This window comes from Mus caroli, unplaced genomic scaffold, assembly GCF_978045245.1.
Source record: "Mus caroli unplaced genomic scaffold, Mus_caroli_1 scaffold_14, whole genome shotgun sequence".
NCBI classification, from domain to species: Eukaryota; Metazoa; Chordata; class Mammalia; order Rodentia; family Muridae; genus Mus; species Mus caroli.
The window spans coordinates 54,942,831-54,966,958 of NW_028227269.1; the positions used below are offsets into that span (position 1 = coordinate 54,942,831).

At 40.7% G+C, this 24,128-nt stretch overlaps 1 protein-coding gene across 2 annotated transcripts in view; it reads right to left on the reverse strand.

Annotated features, from left to right (window-relative positions):
* Positions 1-24,128, reverse strand: part of Slc25a21 (solute carrier family 25 member 21) — a 490,501-nt gene that overhangs the window by 56,356 nt on the left and 410,017 nt on the right. For both annotated transcript variants that reach the window (XM_021179180.3, XM_085830388.1), the window contains one exon: positions 3,162-3,228. In XM_021179180.3, coding sequence (XP_021034839.1) covers positions 3,162-3,228 — 67 coding nt within the window. The remainder of the gene's footprint in view (positions 1-3,161; positions 3,229-24,128) is intronic.

The following is a 24,128-nucleotide window of genomic DNA, read 5'->3' on the forward strand; positions in this document are numbered from 1 at the left end:
ATAACTCTATCCACACTTATGAGGCTTTCCAAGTGGATGCCTGGGGACAATTCTAGTCCTTCATTTTTCTGTCTCTGTTTTTCTTTTTTCTTTTCAGACCGTGCTCATTAACCAACCCATTGAGACACCTACTATCCTGGCTATTCTGTGCTCAGACACAGTTGGGTTGTGCGAAAGCCATTCGAATCTTCTAATCAATGAGAAGTGCTCATCTCCACTCTTAGGGCAGGATCCTTCTGAGCACTCTTCTCATTGCCCTTGGAAAACAGGCTTTCCAGAGTGGCTGGCAGGCACAGGGACTCCTGCTAGCCCTGTGCACTATCATAGGATCCTCTGATCTCTTAGATAGTCTGTCCTTTCTTGGATGGTAGGAGTTCTCTCACAGGCTTCTAAGGCTGAATACTTGAGAGGGTTTCTCTGAAGACCTCAGTCCCTTCTTCCCCCATCTCATCAACTCTAGAAACATTACTATTCCTACAGTCTGATTGAACTAAGGACACTACTGGTTTCGGTCTTTATTTCCTCTCCTTACTTAGGGCCTTAAAAACCTGCTCAGGGCAGTACACTGGGTCACTCATAGGGCCCACCTTGTTTGTTTCCTCTCTCGCAGATGTTAGTGTCCTTTATTATGTGATGTCAGTGTCTCGAAGACAAAACCCTTGTTTCATGTACTTTGCTCGTTGGTACTGTTCATGCTGTTGCTCATGTGGGACAGTTAATCTGGTCCTGTTACTGTATCCCAATCAGAAGTGAGGTCTTGGCATTCAAGAAACTTTGAATAATAAATATGAGGATTTGGAGAAATGGAAGAGATCATCTCCACATACAAATTCTTTTCCCTATAAATTTCTTCCTGTTTCATTTACTCATTTATACACCAACTATGTTCTGCACACAGTAGGTGCAGAAACACAATAGGGAACAAGAAGCCTTCACAGTTTATAACCCTCTTTAGTTTGGTCATGGTAAAGAGTCCTTGGAGATTTGAACACAGAAAACAATTTCATTTCTAGCCTTGGGATGCCAAATAGAAGACTGCAGGAATAGAAGCCAGAACTTGCTGTCTGCCACCTCCCAGTGCCTCTGCTCAAGTCTTCCCTTCTGTTCATTGATTGCAGTTTGATTCTGCATTCATTGTTGAAAGGAGAAATTTAATTTATTTACAAGTCTTACTACTATAATGATGAACCTCATTTCAAACAATAAAATACAGACAAGCATAAAGTTGTCAGTTTCTGATTATAGTAACAATTGTAACTAAAGTGTTCATCCCAAGGGAGACATACCTGCATGGTATATGCATGTAGATGCCCCCCCCCCCCCCCGCAATTTTTGAATATTTTTTTCTGAGACAAACTTCGATGACACACAATGAAATAGTTTATGAGGTATGAAATGGTTATAATAAGGGGGCTGCTTTCCTCACAAATCCTAGGATAAATATCTATAAAATGAATGTTTTCATAATTTGTGTTGAAAAACTGGTGTTATCCATCTGGCAAAGATACACTTCACTATAACTTCAACTTAAAAAGCCAACGTACTTACCATATGTCTCAATAATTTTAAGGTAAAATCTACTTGCTACAAGATGTCTGGGACACATCCACCAGACCCAGCTGCCCAGCAGTTCATCTGTTAACCATTGTTCTGGCATGGAACACTGCTTTGTTATGGTTTTTTTCAGACTTACTCAGTTTTACAAAGCTCAGGTTTTTTTTTTCTTTCTCTTTTTGTAAAAGATTGTTCAACATTGATAAAACTTAATCCTCTTAAAGTGTAAATTGTCTCCAATATATAGCGTTAAGGGAAATGGCTACAGGAAGAAGGCTAATTACAATTCACTTTATTTACACATGGAAAACACTGAACAAATGAATATATTATTCCAGGGAGACAAAGTGACTTTCCTTTTGAACAGGAACTCTGTTCTGTTTGTTTACTTGGGCAATCTTTTATCAAGTGAAGCCATTTCATAATTCAATTCAGCCCTTTTGTGTACTTTGGTGAACTTTTTCCAGATCCTCGACTGCGATTCCGATCCTCGTAATGAAATTTGGGTTGAAGCAATAATACAAGGAAAGCACAAAAAACCAGGGCAACAAAGACAACACGGTTATAGGGGGAGCATGCTGGGAAGCTTTCTTCTCTGAACTTGAGACCTGAGACTAAATTCTATTACATTACTATTTGACATAATGCAAAAGTTTGATGTTTGTGTATATATGTTAGTTACTTCATCATGTTTTTGAAGCCCAGTCAACCTCTTCACTTACTCAGTCACAGTGTGTAAGCTGCTCCTTCTTGCTTTTCAGGAATATTGGGGATAAAAATTGAGTATGTGAAAAAGCTTGATGTCATTAAAATAAGTGGCATAAAGTTGGAAAGGAAGTCTTTATGTCTATTCTTAGGCTATTTTTATAAAAAGACAAAGCTGCATTTGGTGATGTCAGTGATGGGGGTGGATGGGAGAGCCATGCCAGTTAGAGCCACTGCAACTAGGAGTTTTGCCTGGAAGAACACATGGGAAACAGTGTGCAGGTCTTTTATCCTTCAAGGGTCTGGCACACATTCTCGGTCGTGCCCTGATCGCCAACAAATAGTGCACAAATCTCCAGAGTTATACATTAAAGAAATGCAAATAAGAATTCTGTAGACAACAACAGAGAATTTTAACAGAAGATATTAAAGGGAGCAAAAGTTGACTTGTTAAAAATATTATTTGATAACCATCCACAAATAAGTAGTCTATTTCATAAGACAGAAATTATTTCAGGATACTCTACATGTTTTTCTTTAATATTCATTGCTCCAAATTGATATCTCTGAATTGCTTGAGAAAAGGTCCAAGCATTTTTGTGGATTTGTGATTTAATTAAATGAGTTTTAGACACTGTTTTTTTATTTGTGTGTGTGTGTTCCTCATTACACCTTTGCTGGAAAAAAAAAACCCTTACAAACAAATATTTATATTTGAGAGACAGTCCAAGTCTAATTATGATAAGTATTATCCTATAATTTCTGCATTAAAATTTTTAGTGTTTAAGTGATGTGAGTTAAGGGAAGTGAATGAAGCCTTCTCTTGATTACCATGGGTGCCTTGGTACTGAAGCTATTGCCGACCTCTGTTGACATTTGGAGGGAAAGCACACAGTACTTACCTTGACAGCTCTTTTTGGTGTTTCAGCTAAAATGGGTGGGATAATTCCCTTGTAAAAGCCAAACAACCTATTGGAGAAAGAAAATAATTTTATATAAGTAAGGAAATTGACACTTAGGTGATTCTGCTTTTGTTTATGAATAAAGAAAATGAATATCCAATCCAGAATGCTAAGTATGAAGTTTGTAATTCTAGAGTGACAATAAGAATCCTGTCTATGCCCTTATGACACTAGGAGGGTGGCTAAGTGATCCTGGGTCTGGATTGTTGAGAGTAGCCTGAGAAATGTGGCCACAAACTCTACCTATCGATGCACAGACTCTTCTCACTCTAAGGGGTTTTTATTTTCTCTGTGTCGTGGGCCACTTCAAGCTGTTGGAGGCTGTTTATTCCCTTAAATTTGGTAACCAAATGGGATTAGGGTTAAACCCAAACACAGTGGATTGAACCTTGTGAGGTCAGCAAGGCAGCATAACCTTTAATTTTCACTTTACTGGTTAGTTCTGAGTCTGTGGGGTTAGGTCACCCATTCTATCCTTCGCTTGTTATGTGTATTTTTGAACTCCCTTAGTAGGAGGGGAGCAAGAAGGAGGAGGGCCAGGTTTAGGATTATGAAGATTGGTAGGGGAAAAGTCCCTCGATGTCAGCATTGAGGCTACTGTGCCTAATTAATTTAGACTAAAATAAAATAGAATTTATTGATATTATAATTATAGAAATAGAATATCCTGTTCTATTTTCTGAAGTAACTCTCCTCTTGATGAGTCCCTAAGTGGCTACAAATAAGAGTGAGATCTACTATGTCTGTTTTACATGAGTCAGAAGTGCCTCTGAATGATTCCAACCCTCACTCCCACTTCCTCAAATTGAGTCTGCTTTTCTTTATGTTTCTAGAACAAAAAATTATGAGCCTCTTTCAGCTAACCTCCCATGTTGTGTTACCCACCTGAACTGGCTAGTGTTATGTGTCAACTTGACACAGGATGGTGTTATCACAGAGAAAGGAGCTTCAGTTGGGGAAGTGCCTCCATGAGTTCCAGCTGTGGGGCATTTTTCTCAATTAATGATCAAGGGGGGAGGTCCCCTTGTGGGTGGTACCATCCCTGGGCTGGTAGTCTTGGGTTCTATAAGAAAGCAAGCTGAGCAAGCCAGGGAAAGCAAGCCAGTAAGAAATATCCCTCCAATGGCCTCTGCATCAGCTCCTGCTTTCAGACCTGCTTGAATTCCAGTCCTGACTTCCTTTGGTGATGAACAGCAATGTGGAAGTGTAAGCTAAATAAACCCTTTCCTTCCCAACTTGCTTCTTGGTCATGATGTTAGTGCAGGAATAGAAACTCTGACTATGACACCACCCCAACACTGTAGTCTCTTGCTTTTATCAGTTCGTTGGCTTAAATGGCACCCTTAAGGAGGGAGCAAAGGATTGTGTTATAGTTTCTAAACTGTTAGTTCCTCCAGGGTCGTTTGCTCTTTGGAATCTTACCTTCAAGTTCTTTTTGCACTTAAAACAAAAGCTTGTTAAGTGTGACTCCTGATATAGGTTTACTTTGCTCACGGGCTTTGACTTAATAGAGCATATGAGTGCTAGTATTAGAAATAAAGAAAGCTCAATTTTAAGAATTATAAGAATTTGTAAATTGCCACATCCCATTTCATCCCAATTTTAACTACTGATACCTAAATTTTCACAACACTCCCTCCTCCTGGCAGCACACTTGTAAAACTTAAATACCTTTTAATCATTTAAACTTAATTTAACCAAATTACTCTCCACTCTTGAGCATGAGAGCACAGGTATGGTCTTCCTACTGGGAACAATAATTTTTGTGACTGGAGGTTCTTTAGCTATAATGAAAGCAGTGACTAGTATTGTTCTTTCTGTCCAGGTCTTTCCATATCTGAAAAATTACTAGTAGATATGAGGGGGGAAGTAAGAGAAATACATAAGCAAAGTTTTAAAAAGAAAATCCTCACGGTAATGGTGGACTTGATGTCCTATATTACAGAAATAGAGAACAGTTTGAAAAGATGCTGAATTGCGACAATAATCTTCGATAGCAATGCAGTGAACAGAGTGGCTCTCTTGAAAGACATGGTGGGAAGATACTGGAACCCTCTGTTTCCAGGTGGAAGAACTGGCACCAAGAGATGGAAGCAGCAAAGGAAGATGAACTTCAGCCAGCTGGAGGTTCTTGAAAGTAGTACTTCTAATAGGATAACCAGTCTAAAGAGTGAATGGCTTTTCCTGAAAAGTGGTAGGTTCTACTTTGACATATGGTCAAGCTGCCTGGATTCCTCTTGTCATGGATACCAGAAGTGAGATTTGGCAATGTGTGGGTGTGATGGTTCTCAAGGTTGGTCTTTTTAAATCACCAGATTCTGTGATCCCAAGAAAAGAACAAGGGGACACAAGATTTTCCTTATTTTTAGATGTTTGTCTCAAGTACAGTGTGGCTTTTCTGGAAGAGGACTGACTTATAAGTAACACACAAGGACTTCATTTGGGAGAAAATATTAAAAAGAGGTGTAAGGCAGGAGGGAACAGAGAGGCAGCTGGGAGAAACATAAGGGTTTAATGTGTAAAGAGCCAGGAGGTCCAGGGCCCTCTGCTTCATGTTGGCGATGTTCCATGGCTGTGTCCTCCTCTTCTCTCTGCTAAGCTCCTTTTATGTACAGTAACCTTGTCCCACCATCCTGAACTTTATGCAACACAGTTTTAACCATTCTAAAAGATCCTAGGCAACATTAGCTAGTAAATGGGACTCTAGAATCACCCAATTTCCTGCATTGTTTGCATACACTATCTATGCAACAGTAGCCATGTACCGATGGTCATGCCAGCACTTCTTCTGTGAGGAACTACCACACCCAGTCTGTTTAAATCATGGGAACCAACTTATTTACACAGTATGAGACATCTGGGAGGAAGGAGATGGCTAGACACCTTGTTCAAATGGACCCAAAGGGTATTCTAATTCTTTAATACAATTCAAGCTAGTCCTATCTGAGCTTTTCTCCAGGAGTTAGAAGTTGGTAATGAACAGTCATCTTGCTTGGTATGGTTAAAGCTCTGAAACATAAAACCAGCAAAGCAACAGTAGACATGCTTCTGTTATTTGGAAGAAGCCAATCTGCTGTGAGGAGGAAGGGAAGCAGGAGGAGGACAAGGAGAAGGAGGAGGAGAAAGAGGAGGAGGAAGAGGAGGAGGAAGTGAAGTAATCTGGATTCCTCTTGTCATGGATACCAATTCGATATTCAGGAAGATTGGAAGCAAGAAAAGGAAGAGAATGCTGGTGCTGGGTATATGAATCGGCAATAGAGATTTCTTTAAACTTAGTTATATATAGACAACTTTTGGATATTTACCTCTGATTTTAATTCTCTGAGATACCCTGTAAAATCTGCAGTAAAAAATTTACCTAAATACAATTGAACTATGCTGACTATTAATAGTCCAGAGTTGTGGATCCAGAAAATACTCCTTAAGGTACCAATAGCCAGCATGGCTTTCTGCAGACCTTTGATACCATGTCCTCTAAAGATTTTTTTTTTAACCTGTTAGAATTGTCCCTTGGAACAAAAGGAAGAGCTACATACAAAATGTGGAAAGGAGAATGTGAGAAAGTCCCAAGCGGATACTGTCTCTCTAGCTTGATTTGATAGTTGATTAAAGTTTCCTTTTGCAAAATATGATACACAGATTTCAAAACTTCAAAAAAGGAATGACGTTTTTTGTGAAAGATATTTTTCTACCCTTGTCTTTGACTGCCTGCATTGTCAATTTCCTGTGCTTCTGGCTTGTATTAGTTTGGTTTGCTGTTTCAGAGCAAAAATTAGAGAATCAAATCAGGTCTTTTGGAAGATTAGCCAGGACAGTTCACTAGTGTTCTGCCAATTCTCCAGTCCTTGAAACCATAATTCTTAAGCAATACTTTTATTAGAGATACTTGTTAATTTCTAAGTGTGGTGGTTTGAATAGGTTTGACCCCCATAGATTCATATGTTTGAATGTTTGTCCCATAGAGAGTGGCACTAGTAGTGTGGCCTTGTTGGGGTGGGTGTGGTCTTATTGGAGGACATGTGTTACTATGGGGTGAAGCCTTGAGGTCTTCTATACTCAGTCTCCTCCTAGTGTGTGGAATTTCAGTCTCCTGTCTTCAGACCAAGATATAGAACTCTCAGTTCCTCCAGCACTATGTCTGCCTGCAGATTGCCGTGTTTCCTGCCATGATGATAACAGATTAAACCTCTGAACCTATAAGCCAGACCCAATTAAAGGTTTTCTGTTATAAGAGTTGCCTTGGTCATGGTGTCTCTTCACAGCAATAAAGCTCAAACCAATGCAGTAAATAAAGCACTTAGCAGAAAGTGACTGAGGTCATTGCAAAATAAACGGATTAGGCTCCCTTTTTTTCTGAGAACACATGATGTATTACAACCTTAGCCTATGAGAGAGCCCAAGGATACAGTGCAAAATGGGTTATTAGCAGACCAAAGCCATAATAAATGTGAGGATATTCCAGGTTTCCAAAGCCATTAGCTTACAATGCTTAGCATGTCACATGCTTAACGAGAGCTGTTATTTACAAACCTGTTAGACACAGAGTGCTACGAATTTGGATCACATTTGTTTTCAATTGTACAATCAAAACAGGCCTTGTAGTACTTATGTACATCTATAAAACGAAGATCAAAAACTACATTGCACGTGTTCTTCCCAAAGACACAGCTCACACGTAGCTTATTTAAAACACGTTTGTGCCAAGAGCAGGAAGTAAGTTTACCTCACTTTTCTTCCTATCTTGCTTTTAAGGTACAATACAATTTGACATATGGGTGACTAAAAGGTCATCAAAGAACCAATGAAAGATAGAGACTGCATGAACGGAGGAGATGTGGGATCCTTTGTTTGGCTTGCGTCAGCTTTGGTGGTTCACCTATAGCAAGTCAAGCCTTCAAAGACACTTTCCTGCTGTTGCTAGTTATGAGGGACAGGTTTTGGTTATCCTATTTTAAACTAAACTTTAGACATGAAGAGAACAAGTATCCAGATAGAGACCAATAAACCTTCGAGTATCTTACAACACCGTTTCCACTTGGGTAGATGGAAAAATCCCCACTTGCTTTAAGTTAGCTCCTGAAAACTTTAGACTGTGGTGAGGAGTGAGTAAAGACGGGGCAGGGCCCAACATTCTCCAAGTCTGACTCAGGTGGAGAAACTTATAATAAGGAGTGGAAAGAAATCTCACGTTCTACCCTCCCCTTCTTTGCCTGAGTCACCACCTTGCTGGTTTCAGTGGTTTTTGTTTTTTTGTTTTTAAATACAGTATGTAAAAACTACTTATCAGAAACTTGTTTGTTCTATAGAGCTGGACTCTTACAGTCAGGCTGAGACATTTTCTGAGTTGCTTTCAGGAGGCTTTGTGTTAGGGACAGTAATGAGGGCTACTTCCTTCTTTGTGGTTTCTCAAGACAAAGAAAAGCAGTGTAGCTTCCTTGAGACTGACTTTTACAGAGAGGCAAACCTCAGACATCAGAAAGCTTATTATCAATTCAATTGATAAGTTTTTTTTGTATTTTTGGTTTTTTGCCTTTTTTTTTTTTTTTTTTTAAAGAAAGCATTCATTAAGCAAGGAAATAGCAGATAAAAGACATTTCCAGCTTAAGGCTGGGGAGATGCAAACATAAAGACCAGAGTTCAGATTCCCCAGAGCCCACAGAAAAGCTTATATCCCAGCTCTGGAGAGGCAGATTCCTGGGACTCAATGGCCAGTTAACCTAGTGACAGAGTTCCAGGCTCAGTGAATGACCCTGTCTCAAAACACAAGAGGCTGGGGAAGTGGGTAGAGTGCTGGGTTGTACAACTTCCTGGGTGTGATTCCTGTGAGTGCTTGCTCATTATCCATGGACCTAGTTATGATCCTTAATGCTCCAAGAAATGGGTGTAGAGACACAACTTCCAATCACAGCCCTGGGGAGGGAGGAAGGAAGGAGGATCAGAGGTTTAAGAACCCAGTGAGTTCCAGGCCAGCCGGGGCTACCTGAGAAACTGCCTCAAACTCCTACTTCTTACCAACCAAATAAGGTGGAGTGTGACTTTAGGATGTATGTGCAGAACTGGAACACACATGTGAGCTCACACACACACACACACACACACACACACACACACACACAGAGAGAGAGAGAGAGAGAGAGAGAGAGAGAGAGAGAGAGAGAGAGAGAGAGAGAGGCAAATCTTCTCCTGGCCATGCAAACCCAGTCTTCTTCTGGTATTCCCAGAGAAAAAAATGGTATCATGCCTTAAAAGAGGCCAGATTCATAGGCCAAATCTAGGAACAGTTAACCCTGGAAAGGCCAGCACAGACATACACACTCTCCGAGACTGCAACGCAAATACAGAAATCATTTCCAAGGTGAAAAGCCCTTCCCCAGCCACCTGCAATGCACACAGCCATGAGAAGGCTACCTCCACCTGGAGCCTACTTCTTTGCCAAGTACCTGGCAGTCAGTAAGCATCCAAAGCTACAGCAATACAGGTGAAGCATGAAACAGCAGCGACAGGGAGAGCGACACCAGATCCCCAGTTGGGGAAATTGGAAAGCGTGAGCACATCTGTATGTCTAACAGAGTACAATCACTACATTTTATTTTATTTCCACAGTCAGGGCCTAAATGAACATCACCATTCAGTTGTGTTCTGGGCAACTGTCCAAGCTCATCTTTGGTGCAGTTGATTTTGAAGCCTTACGGTCAATCACATCCTGACAATTTGTTCTCCCTTCAGGCTTCAGGCATCCTCCTGATTTCCAGCTCTGGTTTGGAACGCCTGAGTCATCCCTTTTGGCAACAAGACCAACCCAAATCAGTCATTCTCTCCAAGTTGTGCTGAAACAGGGATCTTGTGCTGCTTGGTTTTCTTCCCCTTTCCCTTCACATCATTCTCCTGTAAAGCTCTCCCGATACAAAGCTGACTGAAGGTTTTTATTCACTGTTACACCCTAGTTTCTCATCCACATGCAGTCGCTGTGTAACTAACACAGCAAGGCCTTCGTCCAGTCCTGGACTATGTGTGAATGGCTTCCAATCCTGGATGGGCAGGGTATATCAGACGTGACATGTTAGGTTGTTATCTGACATTGTTTACACCCCACAAGTCTCAGTAATTCACAGGATGGAAATAAGGAGTGTTTGTTTGTTTGTTTACTTAGTATAAATTAACTATTTTATTTATTTATATCCCAAATATTGTCCTTCCCTGTCCCCCTCTCAGAGTTTCTCCCCTATCCACCCTCTCCTTTGCCTTTGAGAGACCAACCTCCATATCCCCCTCACCCTGGGGCATCAAGTCTTTACAGGATTAGGGGCATGCTCTCCCACTGAGACCAGACAAGACAGTCCCCTGCTACATATGTGCTGGGAACCATGGACCAGCCCCTGTATGCTCTTTGGTTGTCAGTCAGTCTCTGGGAGCTCCCAGGGGTTCAGGTTAGTTGATGTTGTTGGTCTTCCTATGGGGTTGCCATCCCCTTCAGTTAGCAGAAGGAGGTTTTACAGCAGTGTTATTTGAATGACATAGACTCTGTGATTTGAAGCTAAAAACATTTTAGGGGCAGTTGGGGTCATTTTCATGTAGTCAGTAGAGTGGGAAAATGGTATATCTTTCAAAGAAAAGAAAACAGTTTAGAAGTATTAAATTAAGTGGATTCTTTGTTTAAGAAAAGCAAAACAATTAAGACCAACCAACCAACCAACCAACCAACCAACCAAAAACCAACTCAATAAAGACCACCGTGATGAAACTTTTAGTTCTAACCAAAAACATAATAATAATAATAAAAAGTTTTCACTATTCAATTCACATTAGGTCTTCAGACACAGATAAAATTTTTAATTGAAAAACAATTTTATACAATATATTTTGATCATGTTTTCCCCTCTCCTAATTCCTCTCAGATCTTCTCTGCCTCCATACTTCCCAAGTTTATGTTCTCTCTCTCTCTCTCAAAAAAAAAAAACAAAACAAAAACAAAAGAACAATGAACAAATAGATAGCCACATTAAAAAAAACCCCAAAAACATCAAAATAAAGAAGCAAAATGAGAGAACAACAACAATGGCCCAAATAAAGCAAAATGAGACAAAAATACAATTGAGTTCTGGTCATGGGGCTTCCCAGGAAGTGTGGTCACTATACCCAGAGAGAATCCTTTGGAGAAAACTGAGTTCCTTTGCTGGCAGCTATCAATTGCAGATAGTTTCTGGGTAGCAATGGGAGCCTGTGTCCACTTCCTCTTCTTAGTGCTGGGACCCAGCTGGCTGGAACCTGTGCAGGCCTTTTGTGTGCTGCCGCACTCCAGTCATGTCTGGAAGACACCCTTTCCTTGGAGTCATTCACCAGCTCTGGCTCTTACAGTATTTTTGCCTCCTCTTCTGAATAGATCCCTGAGCCTTGAGGAGAGGGCTTAAATGAATAAACCCCATTTAAGACTCTCATTAACAAACCCTCAAAGTCTCTCATTCTGCACTTTGTCCAGTGGTGGGTCTCATAGACAATAATTTTTATTAATCCATTACTGAGAATTAATTGAATAACGTTTCTGGTTATAGTCCTTTGATTTTTTTTTATTTAAACCATACCAATTTGATTGTAGGTGATATAGAAGAATTCTTTAAAGTTTTTTATGAATACATGTTTAAAGTTGAATCTTCAGTATGAATTTATCAGAATAATTCAAGTTTTTCTAATGTGTCTAAAAAAACAAAAACAAAAACAAAAACAAAAACCTATGACTTCTCCTTTCTAAAGCACAAAAGATAAGTTTGGCTGTCTTTATCATTTAGGAGGTGGGTCTGTGGCTCCATCCCTGGGAAGCTGGCAGAGAGCTCTACTCACTAAGCAGGCTGCTCCATTCAGGCCAAGGGAGAAAGCATTCATGTCCAGAGTCCTGAAGGAAATGCTAAGGATAGAAAAAGTGAAAATAGCCTTGGGAAGCAACCAGAGTGGTGAATGACACTGGTAAAATGCAGGTGTTAACTCCCCTATCACTCAACAGAAGACTTAGTTATAACCAGCTACACAATAAATATATCACTTGTTGGTGACAGTAAATTACCTTGCTCATAATGAGCACTCTTCTCTTTGGAAATAAGACTCAGTCTTTCCCTTATATGGAGGCACTGACTGTGAAAAGGGACAGAAAGACAAAGTAAAGCAAAACAGAAAAGCAAAGATAAGCTGGCACGTTCTCCATTGGCCAGCTTCCTGGTAAGTAAGGCCACTGGTAAATAAGTCTCCAGAGAGATTCCCTTGTTCTGTTCAGAAAACATTGTGTTCTCATCTATAGTTTGTCCTCTGTATTTAATTTCTCTCTTTCCCATTCATGAAGTGACTATCATTCATCTATCCATTCATAAATATGTTGTGTTAAACCTATTTCTAGGCCCACATGTTAACACAGTAGTTCCATTGTCCTATATTAACTGACACTTTTATTTTCTCCATGAAGACTTCTCAGACTTGGCAGAACAAAAACTCCATTCTTGTTACTGTACTTGGCCTACATTGTTTGGTGAATGTGATACCCTAAATATTATGTTATTAGATATAGCATGTAGGAACATTTAGGTGATATTTAAATATTAAATACATACACATGTACATATATTCATATATAATCTAGACATGTACACATATAGATCTATTTGTAGATAGACAGATCCACATATCTGACTTAGATCTGTATCAATAGTCTGAGTGACTTGTATAATTTTTTTGACTTGTATAATTTTAACTGAATAGAATACACATTATGCATCTAATTACTTACTTTATTTAGTTAAAGTTATAACATGCTGAAGAAACAATAAACCTTCTAGTCATTTATTACTAGTAATTCAAGGTTACTTGTCAATAAAGGCAATGTGATTTGGGGCTATGAAGCTACACAACTTAGCCATCAGCTTGGCTCAATTATACATTATCTATTTATCCACTATGAGAAAAAGAATTGGTACAACAGAGTTAACAAACTAATTCTCCAACATCACTGTTAAAATAGAGGCATCCACTATGCCTGTTCTCTGGAAATGACTTAGTTGTTTGATTTAATAGCCTGGTCTAGCAGCAGGGTCATATTTGACTGCAGCTGAAGAAGAAAGACCCAGATGTCCTTCACAATTGCAATCTTATCCCAAGTATGTGACCTAGTCCAAGGGATTCACAGCCTGTATGGAATTTTGCTGTGAGCAAGGAATTTAAATCGTAAGATGTGTATATCAAGAGCACCGTGTTCTCTGCTTCCAAAGTGCAGGTCTTATTTGAAAGTTCACAAGCTCCTTACAGTCTTCAACTAGTGTACTCCTTTTTCAAAGTTAATTTCTTGAGGTGCCCCCTGGTGGTCTCAGAGTTAACGAGAACTCAGCAATTATCACTACTAACTATTCACTGGACCAGGAACTTTCTAAAATTACAAGTTGTAGTCTGATTTAGTCACCTTTCAATTTACTAAAAGTCTGCAAAGAAAAAGTGTTGGGACACTCTGGACTTTTATTGTAATTAAGACTATTGGGGACCAAGTTAGAAATCAAAAGGGTAATTGTAAAATACTTCACAATTGTTATTCTATTCAAGGCTTACGTGAAGTAGATGGTAGCATCTCCACTTTAGGAGAATACAGACTAAGAAGTAAAAGAGCTAGGAAATGGTGGCATGAGATCAGAGCACGGCCCCTGATCAAGCTTTGCTTAGTTTCTAGGAGGAGCTAAGATATTTGGGTTTTGATTGGAGAAGCTGAGCCAGGGCAGTTCCTGTTGTCTTTGATAGACCTCTGTTCCAATTGTTAAGGGCTTGGGTTCTTACCAGCTGACTAAACCAACATCAATGGGTAGTCCCTGAGTCATGTGAATTTAATAAGCTAAAACCCATATGCACACACTCTGTGGGGTTCTGAGTATGCATTCTTCCATATTACTTTGACAAAGTGATAACTTCATATTATTATTGTGATGCATGGAGTTTAACTATTTTTTTTTTTTTGCTTAATTCCTTTAATGTGCTAGAAAACCACTAGTTGGATGAATTGGGTAGTTCTTAAACCCTTGAAAAACAATGCCAGATTACTGCCATCCAGTCCTTTGACCTTAGTCATCACTCATATGCTGACAAGGGTGGTATACCTTCAGCTACCATCTACTTGACTAGCTCATGGTTACTGCATAGTTAGCATGTTTAAAGCAGTTACAGATCTTTCTCTCCACACACTTGTTTCACTCTCAACTGTCTCCAGGCCAGTTAACAGAAAGTGACGCCTCCTTTACCATTACTCAGGCTAGAGGCCTTGAACACATCCTTCTGTTGCTCATTGTCCTAGTCTAAGTCATGAATATATTTCACCTGGAGGAAAGTATCAGGCCTTTACTCAAGTCATGACCAGCCCTGAATAAGTGTAACTGGCCTTCATTGTAGCCTGTTGTCAAGAGATGTTCTCAATGGTGTTATCACAGTGAAAAAAAAAAAAAAAGGATCAATCTCTAGATGTTCCATCCTTTCATCTCAGCTCCAAACTTTGTCTCTTTAACTCTTCCATGGGTGTTTTGTTCCCAATTCTAAGAAGGGGCAAAGTTTTTTCGTTTTCGTTCTTCTTGAGTTTCATGTGTTTTGCAAATTGTATCTTGTATCTTGGGTATTCTAAGTTTCTGGACTAATATCCACTTATCAGTGAATACATATTGTGTGAGTTCCTTTGTGATTGGGTTATCTCACTCAGGATGATGCCCTCCAGGTCCATCCATTTGCCTAGGAATTTCATAAATTCATTCTTTTTAATAGCTGATTAGTACTCCATTGTGTAGATGTACCACATTTTCTGTATCCATTCCTCTGTTGAGGGACATCTGGGTTCTTTCCAGCTTCTGGCTATTATAAATAAGGCTGCTATGAACATAGTGGAGCATGTGCCCTTCTTACTGGTTGGGACATCTTCTGGATATATGCCCAGGAGAGGTATTGCTGGATCTTCCTGTAGTACTATGTCCAATTTTCTAAGGAACCGCCAGACTGATTTCCAGAGTGATTGTACAAGCTTGCAATCCCACCAACAATGGAGGAGTGTTCCTCTTTCTCCACATCCTCACCAGCATCTGCTGTCACCTGAATTTTTGATCTTAACTAATCTGACTGTTGTGAGGTAGAATCTCCATCCCATAATCAGCCTCCAAACGCTGACACCATTGCATACACTAGCAAGATTTTTGCTGAAAGGACCTAGATATAGCTGTCTCTTGTGAGACTATGCCGGGGATGCTCACAGAAGTGGATGCTCACAGTCAGCTATTGGATGGATCACAGGGCTCCCAATGGAGGAGCTAGAGAAAGTACCCAAGGAGCTAAAGGGGTCTGCAACCCTATGGGGGAACAATAATATGAACTAACCAGTTACCCACCCCCCCCCCCAGAGCTCGTGTCTCTAGCTGCATATGTATCAGAAGATGGCCTAGTCGGCCATCATTGGGAAGAGAGGCCCATTGGTCTTGCAAATTTTATATGCCTCAGTACAGGGGAATGCCAGGGTCAAGAAGTGGGAGTGGGGGTGGAGAGTATGGGGGACTTTTGGGATAGCATTGGAAATGTAAATGAAGAAAATACCTAATTTAAAAAAACATGAAAAAAGGAAAAAAATGGATCAGATGGCTCCCATCTTTCAGTCTTCCACTGTTCTTCCCTCTCTTCAAAGTAAAACCTAAGTCCATGCACCATGTTCCCTCTTCTAGCCTGTCCTATGATCCATCTTCCCTGTAACCCATGAGTTCTTTGCTCTGTCTTCACTTTCCTCCAGCCTCATTTATTTCCTTCCTGTTGCTCTTGGGTCAGGCACACTCACTCCAGTATCTGTTCACATGCTATGCCTCCTCTGTGTCCTTGCCCTTCCATGTCTGCATGGCTCACTGCTCGTTTTCTCCCCATCTTTGCACACGTGTTCTCTTTTCAGGGAGATTTGATCTCGACTTTCCTCTATCAAAATTCCAGCAATTCTACTCAGGTGTTACTTTTGTGTTCTATCAGCTTTATTTCTCTTTATAGAACTTATGTCTTCCAGCATGCTAACCAGCTTGTCTGACTGATTTATTCTCTGTCACACCCTTAAGGATATCAGCTCCATGGGGACAGAACAGAGCTTTTTGTCTGTTATTTGATGATGTCTCCCCAGGGCCAAATACAACATCTGGATGCTACTCAGCAACTATTTGTTGAATAAAAGGTTAGATGCATTATACCTACAGGTGTGAATGACCCTGTTCGGAAGTTGAGGATAACCTGGGCTATATAGTCATTTCAGTTCTATACTAGTAAAGGCTACACAGCAATAACACACCAGCAAGGCTTATATGCCAGCGATTTATGCTGGTGGTATGTGATCCAAAAAAAAAATTATATGTGGCATTTTAAATTATCCTAAAATCAATTGCTTTCATTTTCTTCCCAAATTTCAATTCTGTCTGGCTTCTCTGGTGCCTTCTAGATGTCAAAAAAATGCTTATTAATGGGGAAAACTAGTTTTTTTTTGACATTTGATATAATACATAAAAGTTGAGTTAAAGAAGAGGCAACCAAGGAATACAAAACCCCATGTGAGTCGCCGTCCCCACCAGCAACTATGCTGTGGTCAAAGGCTACTGCTACCCCTGCCCTCTCCAGTACTCTTCACTGTGACAGCAAAACAGATTCCAGCTTCACACCTTTGAGCTCATGTGTTCAGTAAAGGGGACACTCTCTGTCCTTGGTGTGTTTGACATAATCCTTGGACATATTTTCCTGGCTGGTGATTGTATGAGATATGAAGGTGTGACTGTCAGCCAAGGAAACTTGTGGGGGCTTTTCAGAGAAGCTTTTCATCTTTAAAACATCTATTTTATTGTGCTTCACCTCTTGAGACTCTGAATTGGTAAATCTGAGAGAGGTTTGGGAATACCGCTCCTAATTCTGGTGTAAAGGCCCACGAAATATATATTCAAAAGCATAAATACACCTGGGCTGGTCTTACCCAAGTATCTATCTGCAGGAAGCAAGTCAAACTGTTTTGTCCCCAGAGACTATCCATCCCTGCTTTCTTTGCGGGAGTATTTTCATACTTGGGGAAAGCCGACTTCTGATTGCTGCTCTGCACTGTGCTTGTGTGGCAGCCTTTTCTGTCCTCCAAGCCTGCTACAGGAATGCTACCAGCTACCTTCACCGAACACGTAGCAATAATGCAACCTCCAATGACTGGCTGGCTGTGCACTTTGCTGATCTGAGGCCTACCTCTGGGATCCCTTTTATGTCTCTTTAAGAACAACACTGAGGCATACCAATGCCAGGTTATTATCCTGCCTACAACTTTTCAAACGAGATTAATGTTTCATCCCACCACTGTCTATTAAGACTGAGAGGAATCTCAGTTGGCAAAAGCATGTTCTCTATTTAAACAACACAGGCCAGATTTTAAATGAGAGCACTCTCCTCGTTCTGCTAAGAGTCCAGTGCTTCTCACAGCACACACAGCAGGGAGTCACACTGCTGCATGGCCAGCAGGACTGTACCTGTGGCTCTATGAGGTGAACAATGTAGGACAACCTCACCCATGCTTTTTGGAATAAACCTACAAGGGGTCTGACTGCTCTTGATGCTCTGAGGGTGGCTGATACCCAGAGCATCGATACCGCACAGGAAGTGTGTGTGGCAGTAGATTTAGTTTATTAATTGATGGCTGAGCTGAAAAAAAAAATGAAGGTTGTGAGACTTTCCCACTGATGAGGATTTCATTATTTCCCATCAGAGCCTTTGTCTGTCACAATCCATCTCGATTCCTTCTACAACCTCCCCACCGCCGCCCATCCCCTCAAATCAGTATCATGCATGGACTTTTCAGCCCCATCCATTTGTCGCTATCTCCAGTATTTATTCAGTACCTAGTACACAGTAAATATCTACAGTACACCTAGTTTTATCATGCAAGTAGCAAACATGCTTCAGTTTTTTTAATTGTCAAGTCCAGACGCTAGAAAGAATTGGCCACAACATACTATTAATCCAGATAATTTTGCTTGTGAGACAAGGAAGACAGGTATATTTTCCACAGATGACTGAATGGCAGATGTCATTGAGTTTTCTCAGACAAAACTTGAGTGCCTGACTTGCAGTCTGTATTTGGAGCTTGAATATTTCTGAATCAATAAATCCATTCCTATTTGTTAAATAGTTGGGTATCTGCCATGTGACATATAGATCAGGTCTAAGATGTGAACAAGGCAGACACATTCTTTATGCTCAAAGAGTCTATGACCTTTTAATAGAGCCAGGCAAGCATCATGGTGAGGTTTATCAAAGCTGTGTAGTCTAAGTCAGTTCCTTATGTGGGCTTTTGATGTAACTGAGAGATTCTTGAAGTAAGTGAAAGATGTATGAGGTCACTGGTTTACAATAACCTTTTAAAAAACAGTACACCCTAAAATAATGACAAAATACCGTGTAGTCACATGCAACTTGAAAACCAGAAATATAGTCATTTTTAAATTACTGAATATACATTTTAAATAATTCCATGTGTTATACTTTTTAAAAAGATATATTTTATTTTCAATTAAGCATGTGTGTGTGTGGTGTGTGGGAGTGTATGTATATATAAGTGCAGATGTCTGCAGAGACTAGAAGCATTGGCTCTCCCTGGAACTGGCATTGCAGATGGGTATGAGCTACCTGAGGGGGTGGTGCTGTAATCAAACTCCAGTTTTCTGCAAGACTAGTATGCACTCTTAACTACAGAGCTGTGTCTCCAGCTGCTATGCACTATACTTTTATGAGGTGTGTTTAGTCCAACAACACAAAAGGCATGGGTAATACATTGCTCTGTGACCTTACAGTGGTCACAGCATCATCAGGTATTATAATTGCACTTCATTGTGACCTCATGAGACTGCAGTCCTACATGTGGTCTGTCACTGATCAAAATATTGTAATGTGACAGAGAATTCTCATAAATAAAATAAAATAAAAGCATTGTTCCTAATAACCCAGAGGTGAAAGTGAGACAAAACTATAGTATATAAATACATGAGAATTATTCATCTTTAAAAGGGGGGCAGTTCTGAGGCACACCAAAACACTGATGAATTTGAAGACACTATACTACATGGAATAAGTTATATATTAAAGAACAAATGTTGTGTATTTCCCTTTACATGAGATGCCTATAGAAACCAAGTCAAAGAGATGGAAATGCCAGTTGCCAGAGACTGGAGAATGGGAGGCGTGGGTAGAGTTTCATTTTGAGAAGATGGAAATATCCTGGGGATGTAAGGTGTGTTGGTTGCACAGCAATGTGTATGCCTTTAATATCACTGAAATACACACTTAAAATACCTAAACTTGAAAATTTTGTTAGGTACACTATAATACAATTTTTAAAATGACCAAAAAGTACAAGTTATAAGAAACATAAATCAGAGAATGTCATTTCCTTCAAAAACTATGTTCCAAACCAGTCCCCTCAACATGAAGAACTGGGGCAAATTCGCTACCTGTCAACATTTTAGAAAAATGTCTAGAAACCACAAGTGCAGAGACTCCCTATTTATAGAAGAAACTGTAACACTTCTGCCAAGGAGAATCTAGTCACTGCCAACCATGAAAACCTAGTGCTGCTCCAAAAGTGAGCAGTGTGTACCTGGGCACTTATGTGAGCCTCATGGGAGCACAGTCACATGGCTTCCTCCTTCATCCCTGTCAGTGCTCTGTGGCTGTGGCATGGCCACAAAGCCATGCTAAGAGCCACTTCGGACCCTATGGGTTGTTATCATATGTGTAAAATATCTTCCACAGATGCAAGTGTTTGGACACATGATCTTCAGCTGGCGTTGATGTTTGGGAACCTTTAGGAGATGCCATCTAGCTACAGGAAGCAGGTCACTCGGGGGTTGGAGGTTTGAGGTTTACCGCCCGGCCCCACGTTCTGTCAGGTCCCTGATTGCTGATCCTGTCAGATGTGAGGATTCTGCTTCATGCTGCTGCTGGATACTCTTCCCTGCCGTGATATAACGTGATATAACGCACCTTCAGATCAGGAGCCAAAATAAACTCCTCTTCCCTGACGCTGTTCTTGGTCAGGTCAGGTATTCAGTCATACAAGTAACAACAGTCAAGGCCCCCAGAGCTTCACTTCTTCCCCTGGAAGGCAAATGAAATTCTCTGGAGCAAGCGTGGCATCTCCAACCAGGAAGGCAAATGGGAGCCTGGAACACGGGGTTGAAAGTGGATTTCCTTCGTGGCCAAGCCAAGCACTTCAAACTGTCCCGCCAGATGTTTCTCTATATGATCCTGGCAGCCATGTCCTGGGGAAGAGCCAGAATTTAGCCTCATTTCTACACTGAAAAGCTTGATGGAATGCTGGGGCAGTGCCATCCTTTAATAAAGGAGGTGGTCCCTCTGATCAGCACACCATTCCCATTTGCTTTGGGAGTCTCTCCAAGGGAAGGGTGGGCTCGAGTATAAGCGGGTGTGTTCATCCAATCCATGCCAGGGCCTGGGTGGAGGAGGAAAAAGGGCTGGGAGAAGGTGGATAGAGAATCGATGCTCTGAGTGATTGGGAGCCTGTGCCAGATGGAGCTGGAAGACGGGGCTTTGCATCCCCCCTCTTCACATGTGCAGCCACCGGGGGATTGCTTGGCTAGGCACAGGCTTCACATCGATCAACTAAATCAAAGATGCATAATTGAGGATGCAAAGCGAGCAACATTACGTGGTTCACAAGGCTCCCCAGAGGATTTGGAGTCTGTAATCCAGTGAGGAGGTTTTAATGAGACCGGAGTTTGCTTTCTCATCTGTGAGGGAACCTCACACTCCAGCTGTGCTCAAGGATGCAGAAAAAGTTTTTTCTTTTTCTTTTTCTTCTTCTTTTTCTTTTTCTTCTTTCTCTTTTTCTTTTCTTTTCTTTTTTTCCTTTTCTTTCTTTTTCTTTTCTTTTCTTTTTTACACTATGTGGGCAGTCTTTGTTTATTTATTGCTACCTTCTCATTTCTCTTGGCTCTCTTTTACCTTCTCAAGGAGATGCTTCATTTTGAAGCTTGGGCCATTTCTGCTCTCGTGGCTGAGGTGAGGTGTTAGGACAAACAATCGAAGAATGCACCAGACAAACTCATTAACCCGATACATTTTCTAAAAAACAAATCTAAACCTTTCCAAATGTTTAAACATTAAAGCAATACACACTGAAAAATAAAATTTCAAAGGAAAAAATTAAAGATAGGATAGAGACGGAAAGAGCTGCAGAAGTGAGTGGCAATCTCTTCCTATGTCCACCCATGTGGCTCTAAAGCATCCAGTGATAGAGGAATAATGTTTCCTAGCATCCAGTAGTTGAAGGCCACTATTTCCATAAAACACAATAAAAAAAAAAGAAAAAAAAGAAGAAAAAGCTGTTAGAATAATTACAAAAAGCATCCAAAGACATTTAAAAGCAAGCAAGCTCTTCTTCTTCTTTTTTTTTTTTTTTTTTGCCCTAGCTTCAGCAGACAGCACACATCATAGCAACTTTAAAGTGCTTTAGCATTTCTAAATGCTCATAATTTCTGTAGCCGTTCTGGGTACCATTTTTCCCCCGGAGATTATGAACCTTCTGTGTAGATCAAGCATGTGAACATACAGAACTAAAGAGATTATAAGAAGACCAGACTCCATGCCCGCTTGACTGTCTCATTTTTGATCTTAATATTTTGGACATCTTTTATATCAGTTCTTAAAATAGTTACCTAAGTTAGTCTTTTCTTAAGTGTTTTTATTTTTATTTTAATTAATCACAGGTATATGTGTGTGCTAGTTTGTATGGACAGGAATGCAGAGCCTTGAGAGGCCAGAATGGATATTGGATTTTCTGGAGCTGGAGTTATAGGTAGTTGTGAGCTGTGCAGTAGCTTCTGAGAAATGACCTCAGATTCTCTGCAGGCACAGTAAATGTTCTTGTCTGCAGAGTCATCTCTCTAGCCTGTAGCCGAGTCTTTTTTTTTTTTTTTTTGTTATGCTCCTGGTACTTCCTGGTATAAAGGCTACACTTAAAAAAAAAAAAAAAGACTAGCTAACCTGAACCTTTACAGACTCACAGTTGGTTTCTAGATTCTGTTTATAGCCAAACTTACACACACACACACACACACACACACACACACACACACACACACTGCTGGTGATGGAGCTAGTAATTGGTAAGCTATGCTTTCTTACTGTATTCCCTTGTATCTTTTGATATTCAAGTGGCCAGTAGCTCCTCCTGGAATTTCTGGTTTATGTGCGAAAGCAAACTCTTTTGTAGCCCAAAGGTTATTGTTGATCTCTGTGAGAGTCACACCAGTGGTGAAATGACTGAATCAACATTCGTTGCCACACGCAGGATAAGGCACGCCCTTCATAGAATAGAGTTGCATGTCATGTCAGGAAGGTGCAGATGGATCCTGGGATGGACAGGCTTTCTCACTAAGGGGAAGGAAAGTGCATATTCAGTCATGAACACAGGAGCTCCAGGTGGAACAGAGAGCCCAAATCACACTTCAGCCCCAGTTCTTCTCTCTCAGTGTACTGTTGCTGAATAATCACTTGTTGCTGTGAAGACTTAGCTGTGTAAGCTTTCACACTGTTGCTAGAAGTTCATGGGGTCTGCTGTGGCAGCACTTAGCTTTGTGTTGGTAAGCCATACTCCACCCTCAGGCAGGCAGGTCTAGTCAGGATGAACCTGAGAATTTGAGCATGACCTGCTTTGGGCATAGGGCATGACCCAGGAAAGGGGAGTAACATTTCTGATGCTTATATTTCAGATGTTACCAGCATAGCCAATTATGTCAGCTCTCTGGGCACATATAGAGAACTGGAGAAGATTTTGTTTTGAAGGCAAAATTGCCAAAGCAGAAATACAAGTTTTCTTATCTACTGGGTTAGCTATGTTTGGACCATGAAAGTCATCTACTTGGGTTAGCCAACCTTGAAGAGGAGGACAGTGGTAACTCCCTGGGCATTCTCAGAGGAGAACAGAGATGCTATGGTTCCCAAAGTCTGACAAGGACATGGGAACCTCCTTTTGAGAACTAGATGCATACTGAAAGAAGGTGAAGAGACCAGACTGAATCTGGTGAAATCCACTTCAAGCAAGAATGAGTGAACCCCATCAAGGCTTAGAGTGTGAATTCAGCCCCAATTCTGGGCCAGCAACCAGATATGTGTGGTTTCTTTTTTTCTCACACTCAGTCTGGACTCTGGGATGCCATTCTGTGTTGAACCATCACATGCTCTGGGAGGAGGCTCAGGCTGACATTTCCTCGGTGATCTGTCAGCCCCCAGTGCAGAACTCCTACAGAGGGTTTTTTTTTTTTTTTTTTTTTTACACTGCACAAAGCCCTTGGAGTGCAGACGTGCCTCAGCAGGCCTGGTTTACATATCCCTGAAGAAATGTTTTCTTTTTTATCTGAATGTGCTCTTTTGAGTGGGCACCGTTCCTAGTCTCAGTCTCTTTTGTTTTCAAGCAAAGTTGTCTTCTGAGTCTGGGGAAAGCAATGTTCAATGTGTGCAGAGTTTCTTTTGCAAAAAAGCAGAGAGACTGTTTCCTTGTAAATAGCTTCATTGCAAAGTCCTTATAACTCCATACTGACATGGAAATTCTGCTACTTGAATTCAAATTCTCTGTCTTCAAGACTACCCTGATGAGGATGCTCTACATACATCTTTGCTGTTGTGACAATCTTGGTTACAGGGGAGACCAGGATGCATGCTCTCTTAGAGCCCTGTGGCCTGAGGTGACCTCATGTCTGTTTTTCAGAGAAGACAACTACATCTTAGAAGGAGAAATGCCAAGATTACAGAATCTCTCAGAGAACACAAGCAGAAAATGCCTTTTTGTGTTATTTCAGTCACCATGTAGTTCTCAGTTCCAGACGACAGTGACAGATGCAGTTA